The 27,657-nt window shown below is 32.9% G+C and overlaps 1 protein-coding gene across 13 annotated transcripts in view; it reads left to right on the forward strand.

The window, feature by feature from the left end:
- Nucleotides 1-26,659, forward strand: part of cspg5a (chondroitin sulfate proteoglycan 5a) — a 53,681-nt gene extending 27,022 nt beyond the window's left edge. For 4 of the 13 annotated variants that reach the window (XM_051130517.1, XM_051130518.1, XM_051130519.1 and 1 more), the window contains 4 exons: nt 9,590-9,778; nt 14,936-15,092; nt 19,297-19,353; nt 25,917-26,659. In XM_051130517.1, the coding sequence (XP_050986474.1) occupies nt 9,590-9,778; nt 14,936-15,092; nt 19,297-19,353; nt 25,917-26,087 (574 nt within the window). In that variant the 3' untranslated portion in view covers nt 26,088-26,659. The remainder of the gene's footprint in view (nt 1-9,589; nt 9,779-14,935; nt 15,093-19,296; nt 19,354-25,916) is intronic. The other 9 variants (XM_051130521.1, XM_051130529.1, XM_051130520.1 and 6 more) reach the window with 8 other exon arrangements.
- Nucleotides 26,660-27,657: the final 998 nt, after the last annotated feature.

The raw sequence follows: 27,657 nt of genomic DNA on the forward strand, positions 1-27,657 counted from the left end.
TGACTTCAACTGTATATATAAAAATTGTTCAAAGACTGTTCTAAGATGCAATGCATTAAATTTCTTGTTTGAAATCCAGTTGTCCAGTCTTTGAGCAAGTGCATGGGTGAGCTGCAATGAGTCAGTGAGGTTTCGAAAGTGTAAGACGAAGGTGAGGCAGTAGGAAGCAGGAGTCAAAAAACTGCCGCCTACATCTCCTCAATTGTCTCATTCATATTTTTCAGCTCTTTTTCTTATTTTTTTTTTGCTGTCTAGAAGAAACAACTGAGATGTTAAAGATACTTCACATGTGATTTTCCTTCCTGTGGGTTGTAGTCATCCACAGGAGAACATGGAAAACAAATTCAGAGAGAGTTCAGAGAGAGATGTGGAGTTTGGAGAGAAGAAAAAACAAGTGTGAGTCAGACTTCTGCTCAGTGTGCCAGCATGGAAACAGATTAAGGCAAGTCAGGCTAGACAAAAAGTGTGTTTTTGTTTTAGATAATGTAATATCCCAGCAAAATCTATTTACTGTTTGCATCAGTTTTTGTCATGACTGTTTGTGTCTCAAATGTTTGTTGCAGTTTAATTTAAACCTCCCAGTTTTGGGTCTGATTCGTTTTCTATAGTCAGTTCAATTAATTCATACAGTTTGGCACAATTCGGAATAGCATACTAGCGTGCTATACTCTTACTATTACTATGGCTTATACAAATATGGCACAATAGTAAGATTAGTACGATAATGTGTTATTTTGAATTCAGCCCTTTTTTAGTGAATCGGTTTGTCCAGATGATTCATTTGTGTTAAGTGGTTCAAAAAAGATTTTAGTGTTTGCATATGAGTCATCATTCAGCAGTGATCACAAAAGCTGTTTATTTTTTATTTATTTATTGTCTGTATTTATATTGTTTGTTTTATTTAGTTTTTTTTAAATTGTATTTTGTAATAAATTTAACAATATATAATCAGGTGTTAAAAATATAAACATCTGATTAGATATTTTTATTTATTTATTTTATTTTTTATTTTTGAATAATTTAGATTAGTACTCTAGCAGTCAAAAGTTTTTGAACAGTTAGATTTTTTATGTTTTTTCTGCTCACCGAGCCTGGATTTATTTGATCCAAAGTACAGCAAAACCAGTAAAATTTTGAAATATTTTTACTATTTAAAATAACTGTTTTCTATTTGAATATATTTTAAAATGTAATTTATTCCTGTGATCAAAGCTAACTTTTCAGCATCATTACTCCAGTGTTCAGTGTCAAATGATCCTTTAGAAATCATTTTAATATGCTGATTTGCTGTTCAAGAAACATTTTTATTATTATTATTATTATTAATATTTAAAACAGTTGAGTACATTTTTTCAGGATTCTTTGATGAATAGAAAGATACAAAGATCAGCATTTATCTGAAATAAAAAGCTTTTGTAACATTAACATTTTTACAGAATCTGCAAGGTGTATGTAAGCTATACATTATAAACTATACCATTCAAAAGCTTGAAGTCAGTATAATTTTTTGAAGATAAAGATATTTATAATGTTACAAAAGATTTCTATTTCAGATAAATGCTGTTCTTCTGAACTTTCTATTCATCAAAGAAAGTTGAAAAAAATCCACTCAGCTGTTTTTAACATAATAATAATGAGCAGCAAATCAGAATATTAGAATGATTTCTGAAGGATCATGTGACTGGAGGAAAAAAATCAGCTTTGAAAAAACAGGGATAAATTACATTTTAAAATATGTTAAAATAGAAAACAGTTACTTTAAATAGTAAAGATATTTCAGAATTTTACTGTTTTTGTTGTACTTTGGATTAAACAAATGCAGGTTTAGTGAGCAGAAGAGACTTCTTTAAAAAATGTATTGTAAAAAAATCTTGTAGTGTACTGGTAGTGTATTTCTGTTTCATTAATCAAGAATTCATTTAATAGTTGAATAGTGTACATTTATCCTCAGGTTTGATTGTTTGAAGTTTGTCATCACAATTAGAATCCTGGTTGTTTTGTTTACAGAAAATTCTCCTGTTTTTTAAATTGTATAATTTGCTCATTTAGATTTTGAAGATCAGCAAACGCTTTGTTTTCTAGATAGATAGAACGATGTTGTGACAGAAACAGCGGGACCTGATTAAAGATTGGCCCTAATCCAGTCCTGATCCCTCTCAGTCACTGGTTTATTGGTGGTCTCTGAGTAAGAACGTTCTCCATCTGGGAATCACCCTTATACCACCCCAGGGATCAACCTCAGCCTCTGTAAGCTCGATCAAGTGAATATTGCAAACATTTGGCAGAACTGAATAATGTGCCATAACCCTGGTAAATTGGTTTTTTGTTTTCAGGAATTGAGGAGTGATGAGTGTGGCAGCGCTGGTAAACCACATGTTTAGAGTTAATGAAGGGTTGCTGCTCATGATGTGGCTGTGTTTAGCATGACAAGCTGCACTGACATTTAATTAAGAGGCTGTGCAGTGCCAAGCTTTAGAAAATCTCTCTGAAGGCCGTTTTACATGGTCATCGTGAGTTCCCAGTTAATTTTTAATGGGAAATAGGTTGTATTGGAAATAGTATTGGATGCTTTAGTAAGAATGCATCTGTTATTAATGTAAATGTTGGTAGCAGTATCAGTGAGCATATATATATTGCTGCTATTTGCATATTTAAAGTGGCTATACAGTCAAGACTAGCTCAGATCGAACATTTTGAAGAATATGAATATTTAAGATGCATTTTGAGACTGTCAAGTCAAATTTATTCATACAGTGCTTTTAACAATCCACATAGTTTTAAAGAAGCTTTATGGATAATCATGATTTTGATTTATAACATCTTAATATTTTAATGTCTTCATTTAGCAGATTAGAACTACGTTATAATATCGTTAAAATTTTGGCATTATACAAGCAAACAAGGAGTTGAGATATGCTATATAGTACTGTATATATCACCCTATGCAAGTATACTGTATGTATGCAGATAAAGTTGGACATACTTATATATCCAACTTTATATAAAGAGGTAGGCTATAATTTAGCTATGTTTAGCTACAAAAATAACAAAAATATTTATATCTAGCTTTTAATATATTGCTGAGCAATAATATAATTTTTTGATTATATAACAAGTTAAGTTATTGAGATTCGCTATGTAGTACATACAGGTAATATAAATACTATTTATAGCTACCACTTATAGTAGTTATATAAGTCATTATTAATTTGTAAATTTGAGTTATTAATTCATTATCTGGTGTTATCTAAATCAGGAACTGGATTTTCCAGCATGATCTTATAGAAAACGTAACTATTTTATGAGGTGGCAATTTTCGATTTCGTACGATGTGAATAGCACAAAACTCAATGATTTTTTAAAAAAAAAAGTAAGCATGAAAGTCCACCCCTAAACATCAACATCTCTGGGGTGTAAGCAGCTTGTATGAAATCATATGACTGAGATTTTAAGAATTTATATGAATTAGCCACCAATTTGCTAAAATGTAAAAATTAAAATTACCCTTAGATTGTGTTGTATGTTCAAAAATACAACTAGATGTGCCTGTCTTAAAGGAATAGTTCCCCCAAAAATGAAAATTCTGTCATGAATTAATCAGTGTCGTTCCAAACCTGTAAGACTGTTCATCTTCTGAACACAAATTAAGATATTTTTGATGAAATCCGAGAGCTTTCTGTCCTTACATAGACACTTTATATGTGTTTCGAAGATGAACAAAGGTCTCACGGGTTTGGAACGACATGAGGAATTCATGAGTAATTAATGACAGAATTTTCATTTTTGGGTAAACTGTCCCTTTAAATTTTCATTGATCATAAGAAATTTATTCACATCACTTTTGATCTTTTGGAAGATTTTATATTTTATATGTAAATTGTGTCAAACCACCCTTATTCATATTTTTTCCAACAGAGGTGGTGACATTTTTATTACAACATGTAGGCATTTATGTTGTTCTTGAAAGAGGAGGAGAAAGCAGAGCAGAGAAAGACAGAGAAGTGGTGAAATGAAGGAGAACAGAGGGGAGGTTTGGTCTTAAGAGAGATATTAGTGATGGAATGACATGTCATCACTACATCTGTTTCAGCTACTGCTTGCCACTGCTCAGCTGGGGCTGTTTGGCATCCATCCATTTCAGCACTCCATGCAACACACACACACACACATGTACACACAAACACTGTCTTAGCCGGACCATCTGTCCACACGGCAGCTTCATAAAATGCCCATATTTATACACAGAGATTAACGGCACAAATTCAGCCCTCATCTAGCTTAGACCAACATTTTCCAGGTGCGCCAGCAGAGTCATGCTGCTTAACAATGCTCTTTCAAAGTAGGACTAAATTGTGCTTGGTCAAAGGGATATTTCACATAAAGATAATAACTTTTCATCATTTACCTTGTAAAAATGCTTTTACGAAATTGTAAATAAAACGCATATATCTAGCTTCATATAAAGAGCTGACTGATAATATAGTTCACTTTTCATACAAAATTTAAGCATATCGAGTGTATTCCGCTTTGCGTAAACTTTTAATATATTACTGAGCAATAATGTACTTTACCATTTTTGATAGTATAACAATCAAGCAGTGGAGCTTTGCTATATAGTACATACTGCTTAACATTTACTGTTAATGTACTGTATGCAGTCAGGAAAGGTTGCATGTGGTAATTCGTTATTAAGAGTTATTCATTTGTTACATATGGAAGCCCATTTTCACCACTGAATAAAAAATAAAAGACGAAAATAATTGCAACTTTTTATTTGACATTTCTCTCGCTATTGCGAGTTTACATCCTGCCATTTATTTCTCAGAATTGCGAGATATGAACTCATGACGGGTTATGAAGTCACAGTTGTGGGAAACTCACAATTGCAAAAAATAAAGACTTTTATTCTTGCCATTTTTAGTTTTTTATTACATTTCTGACCTTTTTTTCTCAATTGCAAGATTATATCTCACAATTGTAAAAAATTTCTTGCAATTCTGACTTATTTTTTCACAATTGTCAGATAAATTTGCTATTGTTAATTATAAATTTCAATTCTGTGGAAAAAGTATGGAAACCTTTGCAACTTTTTATCTCACAATTTTTACTTTTTTTCTCAGAATTGCGGGATACAAACCTGCAATTGTGAGAAATGAAGGCGGAATTGTGTGATATAAAAATCAGACTTTTTTTCAGAATCGCATGATATAAACTCGCAATTGTGAGTTATAAACTCAATTCTGACTTTTTTTCTTGGAATTGCAAGTTTATATCTCACTATTCTGATTTTATAACATGCAATTGCAAGTTATTAAGTCAGAATTGTGAGACATAAACTCCAATGTTGAGAACATATCAGTTTTTTTTTTTCCCTCAGAATTGAACTTTATAAAAAAAAAAAATGTCTGAGAATTCTGAGAAAATAAGTCAGAATTGCAAGATATAAACTAGTTGTAAACAACAAAAAAAAAAATGCGAGTTTATATTTCAATTCCCAAAAAAAAGTCAGAATTCCCCTGAGAGTTAGACTTTATAACTCACAATTTCGAGTTATTCTGAAAAAAATGTCTGAGAATTCGGAATTGCAAGTTCCATGCAATTCTGAGAAAAAGTCAGAATTGCAAGATATTAACTAGCAATTGGGAGTTTAAATTTCAATTCTGAGAAAAAAAGTCAGAATTGTGAGTTCGTATCATGCAATTTTGAGAAAATGTCTGAACTGTGAGATAAAGTTTTTTTTTACAAGCGATATGACTGATTGCATTATATTTTTGACTACTGATGTAGTCCAAAGGTTTTGCAGCTAGAAACATGAGATAAATAGAAATAGAATGAGAATTCTGAGAAAAAATTGCAAGATATAAACTCCAAATTGCAATAAAAAAATTTTTACCTCGCAATTCTGACTTTAATAACTAGCAGTTGTAAGTTTATATTTCAATTCTGAGAAAAAAAAAGTCCAAACTGCGAGTTGGTATCATGCAATTCTAACAAAAAGTCGTGAAATAAAAAGTCACTTTTTTTTTTTTTTTTTTTTTCATTGACAGAAACAGGCTTCCACAAAAGAGTAACTATTTTCTTACAAATTAAAATTTATATCTCACAATTCTGACCTTATAACTCACAATTTTGCCTCTTTATTACACAATTCTAACTTTATAACTTGAGTTTATATCTCATAGTTCTGACAGGTGCCAGAATTGTGAGACGTAAAAAAAGTTGCGAGATATTCAAAGTTCAGATATATCCGAGTTTTTTGGGGGGTTTTTCAGTGGTGGAAACGGGTTTCCATCTGTGTTAAATTTGAAATCAAGAGTGAATTTCCGAACCCAGTTTTACAGAAACACATAATTTAAAAATAACATGTTTAAGAAGGCAATTTCATATGAATTTACACAATGTGATGTGTATGAAAATGTGTGATTTTTCTAAAGTAGATTGTTGGAGTTTGTTTTACAGGAAAATACTATTTCAGTATTTCTACTTCATAATGTAATGTTTAATTTGATGTGTTACTTGCTGTTTATTTGGCTCAGTGAGCCATTTCCGAGTGAAAACTGTTTCTACAACAGTTGTTATGTCTGTCATGTTGTTCCAAACCTATAAGACTTTATTTCTTCTGTCCAAACAACACTGGACCCTATTGACATTTTATTGTATGGATGAAAATTGAGGAAATGTTTTTCTAAACATCTATTGTGCTCCACAGAAGAAAGTCTGTCACAACTTTGGAGTGAGTAAATGATGACAGAATTTTCATTTTTGGCTTAAACTATCCCTTTAACCTAGTTAGGTATCCTGGTGGCTTATGTTTTGTAGCCTGGTCTGTATTTCTGAAATCTAACACGTAAACTCACTTAGCCTGTCAGTTGCATTTTCTTTATGCTTTATAGAATTTTGCTTTTAGTTAGTTTTATTTTACATAATATTAATTTTGGGTAAACAGGTTCATTGCTGTAGGCTCTGTTGAATATGACTGATTGCATTACATTTTTGACTACTGATGCAGTCCAAAGGTTTTGCAGTTAGAAACATGAGATGAATAGGAACAGAAGAATGTAAGAAAGAAAGATCTTGACTAAAAGCCCTGGAAAGTGGGTTGGGTTGGAAAACAGGCAAGAGAATGGGTGTAGAATGTAATTTAGATAGCATGCAAAGTTTTGCAGAAGAAACAAACACGATTAAGAGAGTGTTGAGATCTGGGAGGGTGGATGAGAAACAGCTGAGGGGCTGAATAGACAGGCTGCTTTATACAGCCCACTCTGAGGATGCATTTAAATGCACGCTCACATCAACACGCCCGTCACCTCTCCCTTCTGGGATTGAATGCCCTCGGTGGCGCCGTGCCAACTCTGTTCTCCTTCGTCTCGCTCGGGGTTGGCGCAGGCACAAAGGGGCATACAGGATGCTGTAGTGAAAGGAGTGAAACCTCAGACCCCCCTCCTGTGACCACCAAGACTGTGAATGAAGACGACTTCCTTTCATTATAGACATTTACATTTGAGTGTGTGCATATGTGGATGTGGTTGAGAGAGAGAGAGAAGAGCCCAGAGTTAAAGTCTTTGCAGATCATTCGTGTCTGATTGCTTGCACATAATTCAGTTATCATCAGATATGTGGTTTATTATACATCTGTTTTTCTTCAGTCAACTTCTTGCCTTCTCCGGCTACTTTTCCATGATTATTTGCATGATGACCCCACACTGAAGCTTTTTATACTGCTTGCACAATGTGCATTTCACACTTAACGTGATTTGCCCAAGTAGGACATGTTCTTGGAGCAACATCAACAGTGGCATGAACCATTCAGATTGTCAGACTTTGAATATATAATATATAATTTATACTTTTTTAGTATGTTAAATAATAATGTAATTAAAAAATATAATTTATAATAGAAAATAATTTATAATTGATAATGATTTTAATTTAGTTTGCTAAATGTTAAATGTATATAACATTTATATATATATATATATATATATATGTATAATAATTTAGTTTAATATGCAAAATGTTATAGATTATAAAATAAATTATTTATATTATTTATATTTTATAAAATGTTACATATATACAATTTAATTTGAAATTATTTTAAACAAAAACTTTAAAAACTATTATTCTTAGTTATAGTTAAATATTTTTAAATAGAAAATAATGTATAATAATTTAGATTAATATGCAAAATGTTACAGATTATAAATAGAAATATTTTTTATTATTTATATTTTATAATATATATATATATATATATATATATTATAAGTTTCTAAAATTAAATTTAAATTCTAAAATTAAATGCATTTTTGTAATATTATTATTTGTAAAAAAATATATATTTTACTTTTTTATTATTTCAGATAAAACTTTGTATTATTCATATAAAAATTCATAAAAAATTATATTTTAAAAAAATATTGTACATTATTTAAAATTATATTTAATGTATAATATATGCATGTTACAATATTCTAGGTTACATTATAAAAATAAATAATATTTTATATACATATAGAGTAATACAAGAAAATATATAATACATCTGATATATATTATAAATTAAAAAATATTCTATTTATTTATTTATATATCAGATTTTAACAAAGATACTGTTTGTTATGTGCTCAAAATGGAGGAGAAAACATTTAGGGAGCTGATAGAAAGGATGCAGATGCCCATGTGCTTTTATTCCTGACAAAACCCAGATGCAAACCCTTGCATTCTGCAACCTTTTTTGGTAGCAGCATTTTCATACACACTTAAATATAATATTGTGACATCAGAATGCCTTATTGGATTTTCAAGGCAAATGCCACTGAGTTATAATATGACAAATCCTGACAGTCTTTGAAGTTAGTTCAGTGACTTTACTTCAGGGACAAATTCAGAACTGGTGTTAAATCCGGTCTAATGCAGTATAGAAGAAACTTAAAGGCAGTAGACTTGTCATCCACCCAGGTGCCTGCAAAAATGAATGGTAAAAATGCTGAAGGCGGTGAATTTTAACTCGCCCTTGGTGTAGGAGATGTACTGAGCCACCATGAATAATTCATATGGAACCAGAGACTACATGTGGAATCAAAGCACATTTTTGGGAAGCCAATAAGGATTAAAATAGTGTGTCTCCCGTGTGTCTTAATATGGTGTTTAAAGTGCGTGTGTTGAGTGTGTTGGCGTGATATTGTCTGCTAAATGAATCCCAGTTTTAGCCATGTTGCTCCTGGCTGTTTTCATTGGAGAAGAGGCGGAAAAATTGGCTCCGTACTGGCCTCTAAAACCCTGCTGGTCTTAAACCAGGAACTTCTAACATCAGGGGCCAATGGATGCGATAATGTTGGCAAAAGAGTGACGTTTTCTAAACAGCAACTTAATGTTGCACAAAAAGAATGGGATCATGCATTAGATTTACATAGGATACGGCCGTGCAACATGCATTCTGTTAATGTTCCAGTTTGTTCCCAATGCATTTTATTTGAAATAACTGCTATAAATCTCATCCATTGTATATTAAATTAACTTCTGACCATTGCAGATTGTCAATTTGGTGGAAAAGGTTTACATATGTTGCACCTTCTCTGTCTTGCAGGTGCAACATCCAGGACTACATGTGGCACAAGGGTGCCCGCTGTGAGTCGGTCATCACGGAGTTCCAGGTAATGTGCATCGCCATCGGGGCCTCCGCTCTCATGGTGCTCCTGCTCTTCATGATCGTCGTTTGTTTTGCCAAGAAGCTGCACGTGCTCAAGACCGAGAACAACAAGTTGCGTAAGCGCAGGTGAGACTCTGGTCTGTGCGGTACAGATTTTTAGAGAAAGTAAGACAAAGCAGAAGGGTTTATGGATTAAACGCTTTAAAAGCTCATGTTGTGTGGCGGAATTAGGAACAAATAAGTCGCACATGTTGGAGCTTGCCAAATAGTTGTGTAGTTATTTAAATAGCAACATTTCAATCTCATGACCTTCCTCGGGCATGTACCTGTACACTACTAGTCAAAAGTTTCGAATATTTTTGAAAGAAGTCTTTTATGCTTACCAAGGCTGCATTTATTTAATCAAAAATACAGTAAAAACAGTAATATTGTGAAATATTATTACAATTTAAAAAATAAGTGTTTTGTATTTTAATATGTTATCAAATATAATTTATTCTTGTGATTTCAAAGCTGAATTTTCAGCATCATTACTCTAGGCTTCAGTGCCACATGATCCTTCAGAAATCATTTTAATATGCTGATTTGGTGCACAATTATTTAATTATTATGCTCAATTATTATCAGTTATAATTAATTGTTATTAATAGTTCTTAAAATTATCATTAGTGAAAACAGGTTTTTTTTGAAAATCAAACAGCATTTGTTTAAAACAGAATTCTTTTTTTTCATTGTAATTTCTTTGTAATCTGTGTGTTTTTATTGTCACTTTTAAACAATTTAATGCATCCTTGCTGAATAAAAGTAATCATTTCTGGTTTTGGAAAAAAAAAAATTCAGTTCGTTAAATTGTATGTTTTGTTTCACGATATTCACAATATTTTTGTTAATTACATATATATATATATATATATATATATATATATATATATAGGGCTGTCAGTTTAACTTATAATATATATATATAGGGCTGTCAGTTTAACTTGTTAACTTTAGTTATATATATTAGTTATGAAAAAATAACGCAATTAAAATATTTGAATGCAGTTAACGTGCTGACCCCGCCCCTACAACTGTACATCATCTTATGTTTCATACAGCTTACTGTTGACAAATATGATGCAGGGCAACAACTCCATTAATGCATTTATGCCCTAAAATTTAAGATATTGGTGCAACAAAAACAAATGCCCCTGTGTGTGTTTTTGTCTCATATTTATATTTATCACGTATCATATGATATCACACGGGCAGCAAGAGCAATATGACACAAATGCTGATTTTGTCACAATCTATCACGAGCTGAAATGTGATTTTGTACAACAATTCAGTAAATAAGAAGTTAAGAAGTTAATTAAGAGAACATATTACCTCTGAAGCCATAGCAGAATTGTTGCAAGTCTCCGAGCAACAATAGTTTCTGAATGAATCCACGTTTTGAACGAATCGTGTGAATCAATGATGCAAAGGTCCATTCATAAAGAGAGCCATTTACTTAATTTCTGAATGAATCAGCCATTTGAACGAATCGAATCGAATGAGTGAATGACTCATTAAGACATTTACCGCCACATGCTGGCAGATTTAGTTTATTATTTAGAGTATCATTTTATAAAAAATAATAATAATTATACAAATATTATATTAACAATAATATTAATAATCATAATAATCATTAGCATTATTAATAATAATAATAACATAATAATAATAAAAACATTTTATTATGTAATAAAAACATTAATTAAAAAAAATAATATTTTGGGGAATAGTTCACCCCCAAAAAATGTAAATACTGTCATCATTTACTCACCCTCATGTTGTTTAAAACCTTTCTTTTGTGGAACATAAAAGAAAAATACTGAGATGTTTCTCAAATAATTGTAATGTCTAATTGATACTTTCTCATTTAACACAAAAATAGCTTTAAATAATCTTTTGTGGGTAGTTTCACAGTCAAATTTATTTTGCGATTAATTAATTGACATCATTAAATGCAGTCTTGGAGAGCATAAGAGAGTTCTTTCACAATTTTTTAAAATCTTAATTATTAAAGATTATTAATTATTATCTAAATAGATCTTTCTTTAATATTTTCTTTAAATACTTATTTAATGTGTAAATATTTGTAGTAAAAAATCAACTTGACCAGGCAGGGAAGCCAGCTTAAAGAGACAGTTCACCCAAAAATGAAAATTCTTCGTAATTTATTCACCTTCAAGTTGATTGTTGTTCCAAACTTAATGTGACCCTGGAACACAAAACCAGCCTTATGTAGCATGGGTATATGTGTAGCAATAGCCCATAATACATTGTCAAAATTATAAATTTTTCTTTTATGCGAAAAATCATTAGGATATTAAGTAAAGATCATGTTCCATGAAGATATTTTGTAAATTTCCCACCATAAATATGTCAAAACTTAATTTTTGATTAGTAATATGCATTGCTAAGAACTTCATTTGGACAACTTTAAAGGCGATTTTCTCAATATTTAGATTTTTTGCACCCTCAGATTCCAGGTTTTCAAATAGTTGTATCTCGGCCAAATATTGTCCTATCCTAACAAACCATACATCAATGGAAAGCCTATTTATTCAAGTTTCACATTATGTATCTCAATTTTTTTTTAAAAATGGACCCTTATGACTGTTTTTGTGGTCCAGGGTATGGATTTCTTTCTTCTGTTTAACACAAACGAAGCTATTTTGAAGAATGTTGGTAAACAAACAATTTGCTGGTAGCCATTGACTTCCATAAGTATGGGAAAAAATACAATAGAAATCAGTTGCTACCAGAACTGTTGAAAGTATCTTATGTTTTCAAGCAAAAGAAAGAAATTCATACAGGTTTGGAACGGCATGACGGTGATAAAATAATGACAGAATTTTCATTTTTGGGTGAACTGTCCCTTTAAACTAGCCGAGACCAGGGAAAAACAATAAAAAATAAAGGTTTAACTGAGAACATAGTGCAGACATAGTGCTGTCTGCAGCATTTTTAATTCCCTGAAAAGTGTTAGTGTTACGATAGCGCAGCTGCTAATTGGATGCTGTGGAGACCGAATAATGCAGCGAGTGACTGGCGTGCTAGTACTTAGCGTGGTGCGCTAGCAGCGGGCAGACTGCATGATGTCACAGGAGCTACAGCTGAAAGTAGGGCAGAGCGATGGGGGAGGAGGGGCCGGCTGACCTACATACAGCTGTGAGACCCAGGGGGGTGTGGGGGTGGAAGCTACGGCCAGGAATTAAACAGCACACACCCTCCTCAAAGAACAGAAGGAAAATGATGAGAGCAAGTGCCAGCGGAGAAACACAGAGTTTTGAAACAGGCTGCAGAGGAGGGTGGCCATGTTTGGAGGTGAGAGTGATGGAGGGGAGAAACTACAGACAGCAGTGCAACAGATGAGACTCGTCAAGACATCAGACGCCCACCTCTCCGTCTGCTACGAGTGAATGTGCTCAAATTCAAACAGGGCTAAACAAGATCAAATCTGTAAAATGTATAGGAAGAGAAGGGAGAAGGCATTGATCCTGTGAACTCTCAGTTGGTTTCACTTTAGGACTCAAATGTACACCATGTGGCCACTCGATACTAAAACACTGAAAGCTTCCAAAGGCCTACACTATACTATTTAAAAAGTTTGGGGTCTGAATGATTTTTGAATGTTTTTAATGTTCTTTTGCTCACCAAGGCTGCATGTGTTGATCAAAATAATAATTATTTGATTGTGATATATTATTACAATTTAAAATAACTGTTTCTATTTAAATATATTTTAAAATGTTATTTACAACAGATAAAATAGTAAAACGATAATATGAGCCATCATATTAATTAGCAGCCTTAAAAATAGTCATATTGTCAAGTTTCTGTACCTCCTCCTCCAGCCAATGCTGCATGTTATTAAATTAAAGTTATTAAAAATAAATCTAAATATATTATATATAATATATATATAATATAAAAACATTTGAACATTTTTTTTTTTTTTTTTAAATATAATAGGATAGCAAAAATGTAATTATTTTATTTTTTTGTGAAGTGAAGTGAATTTTTTTAAATAAATTACATTTTAACTAAAAGTGTAAAAAGTATACTAATTAACACGTAATACATCAATAAATAAGAATTTATATATATATATATATATACACACACACACACACACACTATATGTATATATATCATTTTTGTTATTTTTTTATTTTAAAAAACATAGAATAGCAGAAATGTAATTATTTTATTTGATTAATTTTAATGATTTAATTACGTGTTTAAAATCTACTTACTAATACGTAAATATTATATACTATACATTTTTTATTTTAAAACAATTATTAAAATTAAAAATTATTTTTGCTTATTTTTTGTTTTTGAAAATATAATATAGTAGCATAAGTGTAATTATTATTTTGTTTGATTTGTTTTAATGATTATTTAGTTCAATGTAATCATTTGTAATTTAATTTTTTAAAAATAAATGTTTTATTTATTATAGTAATAATATAGTAATATAGTACTAAATACATATTACATCAATATTAATTACTCTCTATAAAATTTATGTACATATATATATATATATATATATATATATATATATATATATATATATATATATAAAATATAATAGGAGAGCAGAAATGTAATTATTTTATTTGATTAATTTTAATGATCATATTATATGTTAAAAATATAATAATTAATACCTAAATATCAATATTAATTACTCCCTCTCTCTATATATATGTATACAGTATACATACAAATTTATTATTGTTATTACATATATATTTAGTATATATAAGAAGAGTAATGGGTAATGGCATGTCGAGAAGGAACTGGAAAGAAATTGCGATTTACACATAAAACCTTAATTTAATAATTCATTTGGGGTCATTTAATGGTGTTGAAATGTGTCTGGAACTCATAATATTTTAAAAAGAGCTTCATATTTGTCGAAGAGAAAAAGGCGTGACTTTTTTCATCTGGTGTGTTGCATCACAGGTTGTGTATTGAATGTGTGTCTAAACTTCTGCCTCCAAAGCGGTCCTACAATTGCACTAATGCTCTTTTCTCTTGCTCTCTCTCTTTCTCTCTGTTCTCTGTCCTTCATAACCTCTTCATTCTAAAATTCCTCCCCTGTATGTTTTCCATCGTGTCCTTGTGTCTCTCTGTACCTCTCATTTTTTTCCCACAACGCTCCCTCCATTCCATCACTCTCTTTTTCTCCCTTCCTCCCGCCCCCTCCCTTTTTTTCCCGCCTCCCCAACCTCGCAGCAGTAAGTACCGTCCTTCCTCGGAGCACCACAATGATAATTTCTCGTTGTCCACCATCGCTGAGGGCTCCCATCCAAATGTAAGGAAACTTTGCGACACCCCTCCTAACCTCCCTCATGCCCGTGCTTTGGCTTACTATGATAACATTATCTGTCAGGTAACGTGTTTCTCGTCTTTCTCTTTCCTCTCCCCCTCCTTCCCCTCTCTGCATGGACCCCGAGCGTAACCTTTCGGTAAGGGAGGGGGCGCACGGCGCACAGAGAGATGGGAGCGTTTTCTCCGCTGAAAAGGTCTGCTCTCAGATAGGAGTGTGGTTACTGAGGCAACAGTTGTTACCATAGCAACAGGGTAACCGGGAAACAGAGGGGGAAAAAAAGCTGGTGTGTTTTTTGTTGCGAGCGCAGTTTTTGATGCTCTGTTAATGGTGGGGCTCGGCGCTGTGGCTGACCCGAGTCTGTCGTGTCTGTCAGCCTCTCTCCGACAGGCCATCCATCCTCGACGCTGTGTCTCTAGATGAGCCGATAGTCTAGCCTGTAGACGCACTCTTTAACAGCGGTTTGAGAGACTCATGGGAAAGCGACCCTATTGATCCCACGCAAGAATCAATACAGAGGCAGACCTGGAAGACGCATACATATACGTACACACGCACGCCATTTGTTTTTAACCTAAATCCTTTTGGAATTTTGTTACGAGGTGATTCTATGTTTCTAGGTGCTATCCGTGATATGTTATGGTTCAAAGGAATATTTCTTGCTTTATGTGCAAGAGGTTGCGAGTTTAAGTCTATAAAATGAGTTAAGATTTTTAATGATTTTATTAATTATTTAATTATTAATTATTTAAATTTAATTAAAAATAATACATTATTTGATTGAGGGTTTTTTTTATAATTTACCTAACCTTTAATGGTGGTGTATGTGGATGTTTTTTTTAAAGTGATTTTGAAGAAAATTTCTTATTTTACATGTGAATAATTACATATTTTAAAATTTATTTGCATTCTTTTTATTTTTATTAAATATAGTAATTCATTTTTATTTTGTTTTAATTTATTATTTTTGTGTTGATTACGTTTTTCAAACTAAAACATGATAGCAGAAATGTAATTAATATTTTATTTTGTACATTTTTTATTATTTAATTTAATGTATTATTTGTGATTGATTTTTTTCCAAAATAAATTAATATTTAAAAGTATTTTTCTTATTATTAATATTATTTACAATATATAATAAATGATTTTATTTTTAGTAATTGTTTAAAAAAAGTAAAACTACAGACATAAAATAACGGTGGTATATGTGGATGATTTAAATTTTTTTAAGCGATTTTTGAGGAATATTTCTTTTTTTAATGTAAATTAATTACAGATATGTTTAAAACTGATTGAAAAATTTGCATGAATTTAATTTTTATTAACTATATAATTAATTGTTATTTGTGTTGATTTAATTTTTAAAAAATAAAATAGGATAGCAGAAATTAATTATTTTGTTTGATTAATTGTTTATTATTATTTAGTTTAATTTATTATTTGTGTCATTTTTAAAATATTTAAAAATGTACTATTAATTAATGCTTGATCATTAATATTATTTACAAAGATTAATACATACTTTTGTTTTTCATAATTGATTTATTGATTCATTTCTTTATTTGAAAAAAACAGAACTAAATTATATTATTATTTTTATTAAATTGTATTTATTATTTAGTTTCTTTTATTAATATATAATTGCATTTTTTATTTTAAATAAATATATTAACATATTCATATTAATTATTGTTTAATTATTAATATTAATTAGAATGAATAATACATAGTTTTAATTTAAAAAAAAATTGAAGTAATTTATTTAGAAAAAAACAGAACTTAGACATTAATAACTTAATAAATACCTTTTTAAATATTAAATAAGTTAAATAATGAATATGTTTAATTGATTAATTTTTAATAGATTTTTATTTTACTATATACGTTTGTCAAGTGTATCAGTGATGGTGGCGTATTTGGTCGCACTGTATTTTGTGTTTTTGTTTCACTGGAATAGTTCAGATTAGGTGTTTTCTGACTTGAAGGAAAGACAATACATAATGTAACAAACTGTCTAAGTTCTAGAAAGGGAAAGAAATCCACTCAGATAGCTGTCGCTGTTAGCAGCAAACCCAATGACAGATTTTGAAGGGCCAGTTAATGGCAGCGTCTCTGGTTCCAGCGTTGTGCCCTGATTGCAGACCTTGGACTCCGCTGAGAGAGCCCACCCACGCCACCCTCCTCCCCCCTTCACCCCGCTCCCCTTCTCTCTTCCTCTGCACCGCTGCATGTCTGATTGTTCACACGGGCCTGTTAGTGGTCCTGTGACCTGCTGCTGCTTGTCCACTGCATCGCATTAATATACCTGTCTGTCGTTTCACTCGTTTATCCTGGTTCAGAAAGATGAGAGGGTGAGTGGGCTCTCTCTGTGCCAGATCTCACCGACCAATGAAGTGCTGAGCGAAAGATGCAGGATAAACATCTGAGATGCAACGTCTCACTGCTGCCCATGGGTGGCGTAACACTGGGCTAACATGACTGCCGCATGGGTAGATGTAGCTCTAACACGGGCGTCGTTCTCTTCTGTGGGATAACCATAACACAGCTTTCTTCTCGTTTCAATTCTGATGTGTCTACAGTACAGTATTGCAATAGACAGTACAATATATTTTTTTGCAATAGAATAGATATTTTGTTCATAAGATATGCATTTTTGAGCCCCTCAAAACTCAAAAAACTCTCAAAAAGAATAACATCTACATATAATCATCCATTCATTTATAGCTGCCATCAGTTGTAGCTTGGATGCATCAGTCAGATCGAAGTAAAACCAAATGAAATCTCTACTTTTTAGTAAGGACATTAATTAAATGGATTTTTTTAAAGGAGAAGTCCACGTCCAAAACAAAGATTCACATATAATGTACTCAGCCCCTTGTCATCCACGATGTTCATGTCTTTCTTTCTTCAGCCGTAAAGATATTATGTTTTGAATTATGTTCCTCAAAAGACATAATTTTTTTATGACTGAAGAAAGAAAGACATGAACATCTTGGATGACAAGGAGGCAAGTAAATTATTTGTAAATTGTTGTTCTGGAAGTGGACTTCTCCTTTAAGATATAGTTTTAAAGAGATAATGCACTCCAAACCTACCACCAAACATATGTTATTTTATCCATAGAACACAAAAGGAGAAGTCTTTGAGAATTTTTATTAGGGGTTGATCGATTTTCTGTGCCGATATTAAGCATTTTTATGGTTATCGGTTATCATTTTCAAAACTGATTTGTTGATAAAATCATTTAAAAGCATTTAAAGAAAGTTTCAGAGCCCTTGTTATTCTTAATTTTGACATTATTTTAATTTTTACACCAGACATATATATTGTTAAAAAATATCGGTTATCGCTATACTTTGTCTGTAATAATCATTTTAAACATTTCTTATAATGTATTGTTTTTTTATTAAATAGGATAGCAGAAATGTACTAATTTTATTTTGTTACTTTTTATTTAGTTTACTTAATTATTTGGATTTTTTATTATATTTTAAAAGTATTAATTTTTGCCATAAAAATAGTCAATTTTGCCACAAAAGAAAGAAAAAAAAATATAAATAAATATATTAAGCATTTTAAGCATATATAAACAAATATATTAGGCATTTTTATGGTTATCGGTATCGTATAATTTTCAAAACCGATTTGTCGATAAAATAATTTGAAAGCATTTCAGGAAAGTTTTTGTCAGTGCCCTTGTTATTCTTAATTTTGACATTCATGTTTATTTTTACACTTTCTTTCTTTCTTTTTTTTCGCCAAAAACAAAATTAGAAAACATTTATAAATATTGTATCATTTTTTTTGTTATAAAAGTAGTCCATCTGTGTAGTGTTCTAAATTTCAGATCTTTTTAAACCATATGATTGATATCTTTATGATGAACAGACCAACCGTTTACTTGTTAAATTTAAAATTTAAAATTTAGAATTTTAATTTTTGTTAACTGGCACTTTAAATCCAGCACACAGTAAATGTATGTATATTTTTTCCCTCGGACCTAAAAACCTAAAGACCTTAAAGGGCCCTAGATATGCTCCCACAATGTTGATTCTTGAGTAAAGCAAAAAAACTCAAGACAAGTGGCTCTAAGGTTGGTGACACTTCTCACCACTGAAGGATCTTACACAAAGGGCCCTTTTCCCGACCTTTTGTCTGTCTTTCCCTGTCTCTTTCTTTCTGTCTTAGTCTCTGTCTCTGTCACGTTCTGATTTAAAATGATATTTATGAGGTATATAATCCTCTCAATGCCCCCACCCCTCAGAAAACCATGAGCAGATACACCTGGGAGTGTAAGACCAAAGAGGAGCCCGACTGTGAGGTAAGACTTACAACCCCACAGCTCTGCCCAGAGGACAGCAGATGTCCTTTCATTGTGCTGTTCTCCTGTCAAACTGTACTGACCAGTCCTGGCCCTTCTTGCCATCATCATCATAGTGAAACCAAACCAAACAGTATGGTCCATTTAAAGTCTTAAAGGAATAGTTTAGCCCAAAAATGTAAGCTGTGTCATAATTTACTCACCCTCATGTCATTCCAAACCTGTAAGACTTTCTTTCTTCTGTTGACAAAAAAGGGAACAGCTACAAATGAAAGTTATACAGGTTTGGAACAACATAAGGGTGAGTAAATGATTTGTGGGTGAATAATAATATGGCCACTAACAGAAAAGGTCACTAGTAATAGTCCATTAGTGGAATTCACATCTGTGGATGTATATTGTTTCCACTAGAGTCGTCCGCAGAAATATAATATGCCAGTGTGAGATCAAGAATGAGATAAATTCTCCAAATCCTTTCAAACACTCCATGACCTTCAGACAATATAGGACACCGAAATTGATTGTCTCTTCCGGCCGCATAGAGACTTGGGCCTCATCATCGCAGAGAAAACACTCCTGAAAATGAAATGCATGCCATGAAACGAGGAATCTCTCAAGACAAGAAGGGAAGGGGGACAAAAATGTGGACAGTCAAGGCTCTTTATTACCATCAGCTCAGGAGCTGCTGCTCCATGGATCGATATCCGCTTGAGTAAAAGAGCCCGGCTCTGGCTAGCAGCCAAAACACCCTCTATCTCTCTCTCTTTCTCTCCGTCTCACTCCACACACACAGACCTAAACCCTGAGGGAGGGTCTGTGACTTGACAGATGTTTTGGAATGAAATAGACCATATATAAACTAGAGCGGAAAGGTCAGATAAGTGAAGTGGTAGCTGAATATTTTTAAGTCAGAGATTTTGACTTGACTTAAAGGAACAGGTCTGTTCAAAACTGTCATGTATTCACCCTCAATGTGTCGTTTAAAACCTGTATGGCTTTCTTTCGTCTGTGGAACACAAAAGAAGATTGTCTTGACATCACTGACTTCCTTTATGCATTTTTCAGAATATCTTCTTTTGTGTTCCACAGAAGAAAGAAAATCTGATTGTTTTCAAAATGTTTTGGGTGAACTATCTCTTTAAGACAACACATGGACCATGCTAGTACACCTAAAAAGCTGAATCTGTCCAACCAGTCACTGTGGTTTTGACCTCTATTCTCAGCACTTTCAAAATGCATACAGTGAAATCTTACTTTATTCACAGAATATAAATGTGGACCCACTGCTCTCTTCCCATGTGTCCTTTTTTTCCCTCTGTCCACTCCAGTTTTGTGCTATAGAGCAGTGAAGCCTCTGATTTTAATGTGTAGTCTCCCTTCCTTGTTTCTGTCTCGTTGTCTTAGTGTCCTTCCTTAAAGCGTTGCAGTTTACTGCAATTGACTCTTATTTAGGTTCGATTTCAGTTAAGATACTGCCTTAGAAAGATGTTAGGTTAAGTTAAATGATTCATTCACTTCCATAATGAAAATTTCCTGGTGATTTACTCACCCCCATGTCATCCAAGATGTTCATGTCTTTCTTTCTTCATTTGAAAAGAAAGGTTTTTGAGGAAAACATTCCAGGTTTTTTCTCCATATAGTGGACTTCTGTAGGGATCAGTGCTTTCCTTTTTTTTAAGCTGCTAGGCAACCACCAAATCACCTGTCAATCTAATCAAAGGATTATACACAAGCGCTGTCTGTCTGTCATATTAGCAAAAACCTTAAAAAAAATACAGCTCCAGGTAACCTGCGATAGACACCAAAATCTTCTCCTCCATCACTGCAGTCTCTGGACTTTTTAAGCAAGAGTAAAACTTTTGTCACCACAACTGAAGGCCTACCTCTCCATTCATTCGATTGGACAATGGAAAAAAACGCGATGACGTCAGGCGTTCAGAGTTGCTTTTTTCCAACTTCAGGCCATAGACTGTAAAAAATATGGACGTAGTGTCTGTGACGTCATCCGTAGGTTTCTGAAGAGCATTTTTGAAGCTCTTAGTGGGCGGGAGTTGGCCGTTGCCATCTTGGACGATAATCGAAAATGGGCAAACAGGCGGTGGCCTAGCGCGACGGTGGACAGCAGAGGCAGTCCACCTGTCACTCAAGTGGCCACGCCCTAAATTATGCAGAACTTTAAGGCTTAATATCATTTAAACAGACAAGTTATAAAAAAATTTACCTCCCTCATAGTTGTACTAGACTGTAAACATATTTTTTTCTGCTGTAAAGTTGGGAATTTTAACATGGGGAATCTATGGGATTGACTCCCTTTTGGAGCCAGTTTCTAGTGGCCAGTTGATAAATTGCAGTTCAAGTCACTTCCGTGTTGGTTTCAATGGAGAGAGCGGAAGGTTGCCGCTTGCTTCAGGCGCTCAGAGCGCTCCGGCAAAGACGCAAGGCTCGGTTAAATCGTGAGGCACCTGGGGCGCATAAACAGCGTGCATAACGCTCACTGCCAATAGAAAACAATTCAAAAAAGTCGCCTCTCACCGCAAAAACGCGTTCTGTCTGATCGGGGCCAAAGAGTCTTATCTAGTGAAATGATTGCCTATTTTCTTAAAACAAAAATAAATGTATATACATTTTAACCACAAATGCTCATCTTGCACTAGCTTGACTTCATGCATTATGTAATCACACTGGAAAGGTTACGCGTAATGAAGTACCGTCCCAGTGTTTACAAAGCGAACGTGCAAAGAAAATCAAATGACCTTTACAAAAAAAGGTAAAACGATGTTGGATGATTTTGAAGTTGGAGGAGAAAATTTGATTTTTTTGCCCTACACCCTTCAATTTTGAACCGGAGTACACAGATGAAGAGCTAACTGCGTGTGACCTTTCCAAGATGAGCATTTGTGGTTAAAAATTATATACATTTTTATTTTCTTTAGAAAATGGGCAATCATTTTTCTAGATAAGACCCTTATTCCTCAGATGGGATTGTGTAGAGCCCTTTGAAGCTGCAATGAAACTGCAGTTTGGACCTTCAACCTGCTGATCCCCATAGAGGTCCACTATATGGAGAAAAATCCTAGAATGTTTTCCTCAAAAACCTTCATTTCTTTTTGACTAAAGAAAAAAGACATGAACATCTTGGATGACATGGGGGTGAGTAAATTACTGGGAAAATTTTATTCTGGAAGTGAACTAATCTTTTAAGTGTTTAAATTTCAACACCTGCAAAATAATATATGTACTTATATACTGTATATAAAATAAAAATACTACTGTTCAAATACTACTTACAGACTACTGGGTCTGTAAGATTTTTGTATGTTTTTTAAAAGACTCTTATGCTCACCAAGGCTGTACATAATTGATCAAAAATACAGTAAAAACTGTAATATTGTGAAATATTATTGCAATTTAGATGAATGGTTTTCTATTTTAATGTGTTTTAAATTCCTGTGATCATTACTCCAGTCTTCAGTGTCACATGATTCTTCATGCTGATTTGATACTCAAGAAACATTCCTTTATACATATTTTGGATTATGGGAGCGCCATTATTATGATGACGTGAAATGGTTGCACTCGGTGAGCTACTGGGACTAACTGTTGCTATTTTTACCTTTTTTACACAACTCGGAAAATAGAATACTGATTCGATGCCAAATTGTGCGGCTGTTGGTTGTAATTTTCAGTCGAAGGGCAACAACAGCAGCAACTTAAGTCTTCACTGCTTTCCTAGTGATAAGAAGAAGAGAAAAGAATGAGAAGATGCCTACGGACGAATAAAACTTTCTAAAGACCCGCATCTTTGTTCTCGCCACTTTAGCCCTGATGCCTTTGAGGCTTTTAGTAGACCGCAGCTGCTGAAAGAGTTTACAAACGGCAGAGACAAGAAACGCTAGAAGCCATCCTGGCAGGTTATAAAAATGCCAACGCTTTGACACCGCAGCCACTGATGGAGTTTCTCAGCGTGGATTTCACTCAATATCTGGGAGTGTTTAGACTCCTTGTGGGGAAAAATCAATGGTTTGAGCCTACGTTCATATCCATCGCCACCTGTTAACTCTTTTATTTTATTTTCTGAGTATTCTGAGTTATGTTGTGGTAAAAATAGCAATAGGTAGCGCCAGTAGCTCACTGAGTGCATTCATTTAATGTCATCAAAATAATGGCACCCCCCATAGTCCAAAATATGTATAAAACGATGTGGATTTTTAAAAAAAATAATGTATTTTATGGTTTTTCTACAACGTATTTCAGTAAGAGACATCATTTACATTATATTAAGCCATACAAGTCTTAAAAATTAGCCTAACACATTTAGATTTGCAGATAAAAACAACACGGTAGCCGCCATTTCTTATTAATAGCATAGCTAATGTTGACAGGAAGGATGCAAAGAAATAACCATCAGTCATCTCCATTCATGACTCTCTATGTCCAAAGAAAATCCCTCAAATGTCCCGAAAAGTGTAATCCACCTCCCTAATCCAACCACAAATTAAAAGCACATTTTCTAGTTTCATGCCGACGGAAGAAAGGACGCCCCCTATCCAGTAACCATGGAGGTGGCGTATCCCCACGTCTTGCCCGAAGTTACAATCTAAGTCATCGCTGAATAGGTAAATCACCTTTAGCTGTCTCTGTTGAGTTCAAACCGTGACACACTCGTGCCTTAATCCAACTACACCAAGGAACCAAACTAGTTCAGATCAACTAGCTTCACCAGCTCTGGATTGATGTGTTGGTAATTCCTAAAATGAGTCGTTTTTGTATTTAAGATGATGCAAATCGGCTTTAATTCACTTTGAGGCTAGCTGATCAAAGGATATGCAAGTCTTGTCTCATTCATTTGTTTTGATTACTGCACTAATTAAAGGCCACTGAATGGTTATTCCACAGAGAGAGAGAGAGAGAGAGAGAGAGAGAGAGAGTGCTAGGCTTTATTGCTATGGCAGGTGAGCTCCTCTTGCCAGAGCTCATGTTTCAGTCCATGGCTTTTCCTGTTCACTGGCGGGACAGGAGTGTGGGATGGGGCTGTATGAGCTTTAATGGATTTGCATGTATGCATGTGTGTGAGGACGGGTGGATCATACAGCCTCCGCTCTGCCCAGAGGAGAAAACAGCCTCAGCCATTGATTTTGGTTCCTGCAGTGTCGTCACACTCCAACTATTTGGATGTGATGCCAAAGTGTTTTGGAAATAGAATATAAATTTATATTTATTTATATTTATATTTATTTGGTATTTTTTATGTAAACAACTAAATTTATTCACTAAACGTATTAATTTTGTTTTTGGTTTGGTGAAATTTATTTTTATTTATTTGTTTACTTTTTATTTGTATTATTTTTTGGTAAAGTAGTACTTTATAAGCAACATTTTTTATTTATTAGCTTTTTTATTTAATAATTTAACAAATGTACAATTGCACATTATCTAATTAAAAATATTTATTAAAATAGTAGTAGACGTAATGAATAATATGATTTATTTACCTTACAACTGCACATTATTAAATGAAGAAATATATATATGTAGTAGGAGATATAATGAGCAATATGATTTATTTTTTATTTTAAAATATTTAAAAAATGCAATTTGCAAATGAAAGTAAATAAATAAAAAACATCTGTACGATTTTAATGGAATTTATTTTTATTTATTTATTTACTTTTTATTTGCATTATTTTTTGGTAAAGTAGTACTTTATAAGTATGACTTGTTTATTTTTTATTTATTAGCTTTTTTTATTTAATAATTTAACAAATTTACAGTTGCACATTATCTAATTAAAAAACATGTATTAAAATAGTAGTAGACGTAATGAACAATATGATTTATTTATTTACCTTACAACTGCACATTATTAAATGAAAAAATATATATATAGTAGGAGATATAATGAGCAATATGATTTATTTTTTATTTTAAAATATTTTTTAAAAATGCAGTTTGCAAATGAAGGTAAATAAATAAATAACATCTGAATGATTTAAATTTTTGGTTTTATTTTTATTTATTTATTTATTTATTTGTATTTTTCTTATTTCTGGATAAAGTACATTTTAAGCATGACTTATTTTTTTATTTATTTGTTTTTTTATTTAATAATTGAACAAATTTACAATTGCACATTATCTAATAAAAACAAGACGTAATGAACAATCTAATTTATTTATTAAAATGCAAAAAATATTATAATAGGAAATGTAATAAGCCAAATTATATATATATATATATTATATATATATATATATATATATATATATTTTTTTTTTTTTTTTTTTTTTTTTTTTTTTTTTTTAATTATTGGATATTTGGAATTTTTTATATTTTGGGATTGGAATTTGCAAATTAAATAAATAAATTACTCATAACATCTGTACTACTTTAATGGAATTAATTTATTTTATTTTATTATTTTTATTTATTTTTTTATTTAATCATTTAACAAATTTACAATTGCACATTATCTAATTAAAACGTATATATATATTTAAAGTAGGAGACGCAAGAAACAATTTGAAGTTGTTGCAGAGGTCTAACATGGGACTGTCATTTCTCAGGATGATCCTAATACCCAGAACAAGCTGGAGGACCCCGTGAAGGCCCCCCCACCCAAAGAGGACGAGTCGCTGAACATCCAGAACTCGCTCACCCCTAAGCACGAGAACCATAAGGTGCTGGGCGAGGAGAACTCTTCGGAGGTAAACTCGCTGCAGAACAACATGATGTAGAACAGAAACAAAAGCACCCCACGTCCATGATCACTTAAAGCATCGAGCAGCAGACGCTACGAGCAGCCACATCCACCACACCATCACCACACGACAGAAAATTTTGAAAAAACCCCGCCCCTTGTACCCACTCAGTCTCCGCCTCCTGCCCCGCCCCGTGTTGCAGTCTTTTTGCCCTGTAGTCGACCCGCCCCTGACCCAGCCCTTATATATATATATATATATATAAACACACCTACCCCTGCCTAACTGAATTACGGCATGCGTTGGTGTATATTGTAAAAAAGAAGAAAAAAAGTAAAACATATTCGGGGTTATAAAAATATAAAACGTTGTCATAAAAGAAAAAGCTACTGAGAGGTTTTGATGTTTGTCTGACTAATTCAGTGAGTATGTATAAATATATGGAAAAAATGCTTGGATTGATATAAAGAAAAATACACAATGTGTCTTTGTTTTGATGTGATTTCTAATCCTTTGATGTACTTGTTTTATTTTGTACTTTTTTGGGAATATAAACTACGAAGAGAAAAAAATCTGACAGTTGTTGAAATAAACCTTTTTAACACTAAACTCCCTGTCCCTGTGTGGTCCTAGCCTGTGTTTTCTCCCCGGCCAGATGCTGTCTTGCACTCACTATCTCTTGCTTTGCTTGGTATTGCGCATGGCTTTTTGATACCTGCCCTGAAGTCTGCATCACTTTAAACTTTCACTCTTACAAGGCTGTGCAGAAGCTGGTAAGCCTGGCTTAAGGTGGGTGACCCACTGACCCCAAATCGGTTTTGAAGGTGTTAGGGATCAATTAAGAGCTGTATTAGACTCAAACTATCCCTGTTTTAAAGGGATAGTACACACAAAAATGAAAATTCTGTCATTAATTACTCACCCTCATGTCGTTCCAAACCTGAACCTGCATTCATCTTCGAAACACAAATTAAAGGAGAACTCCATTTCCAGAACAACAATTTGCAAATAATTTACCCCCTTGTCATCCAAGATGTTCATTTCTTTCTTTCTTCAGTTGTAAAGAAATTGTTTTTTGAGGAAAACAGCATTTTTCTCCATATAATGGACTGGTATGGTGCCCCGAGTTTGAACTTTCAAAATGCAGTTTAAATGCAGCTTCAAATGATCCCAAATGCGGTTGTAAACAATCCCAGCCGAGGAAGAAGGGTCTTATCTAGCGTAACAATCGGTTATTTTCATTAAAAAAATACAATTTAAATACTTTTTAATCTCAAACCCTCATCTTGCCTTTCTCTCCCTGAACTCTGTGTATTCTGACTCAAGACAGTTAGGGTATGTCAAAAAACTCCAATTGTATTTTCTCCTCAACTTCGAAAATCATTTCAAAATCATCCCACATCACTGCAGATGTACCAACACTGTCTTTGCAAAGTGAACATCCAAAAAAAGATCAAACACCCTTAACAAAAAAGGAAAAACAGCCATATAAGGTGATTTTGAAGTTGACGGAGAACATGAAATGGGAGTTTTTCAACATACCCTAACTGTCATGAAATGGAACAAAAACAGTCCAGGCAGAGTAAGACGAGACGAGCGTTTGGCA

Source organism: Labeo rohita, chromosome 16 (assembly GCF_022985175.1).
Source record: "Labeo rohita strain BAU-BD-2019 chromosome 16, IGBB_LRoh.1.0, whole genome shotgun sequence".
Classification (NCBI taxonomy): Eukaryota; Metazoa; Chordata; class Actinopteri; order Cypriniformes; family Cyprinidae; genus Labeo; species Labeo rohita.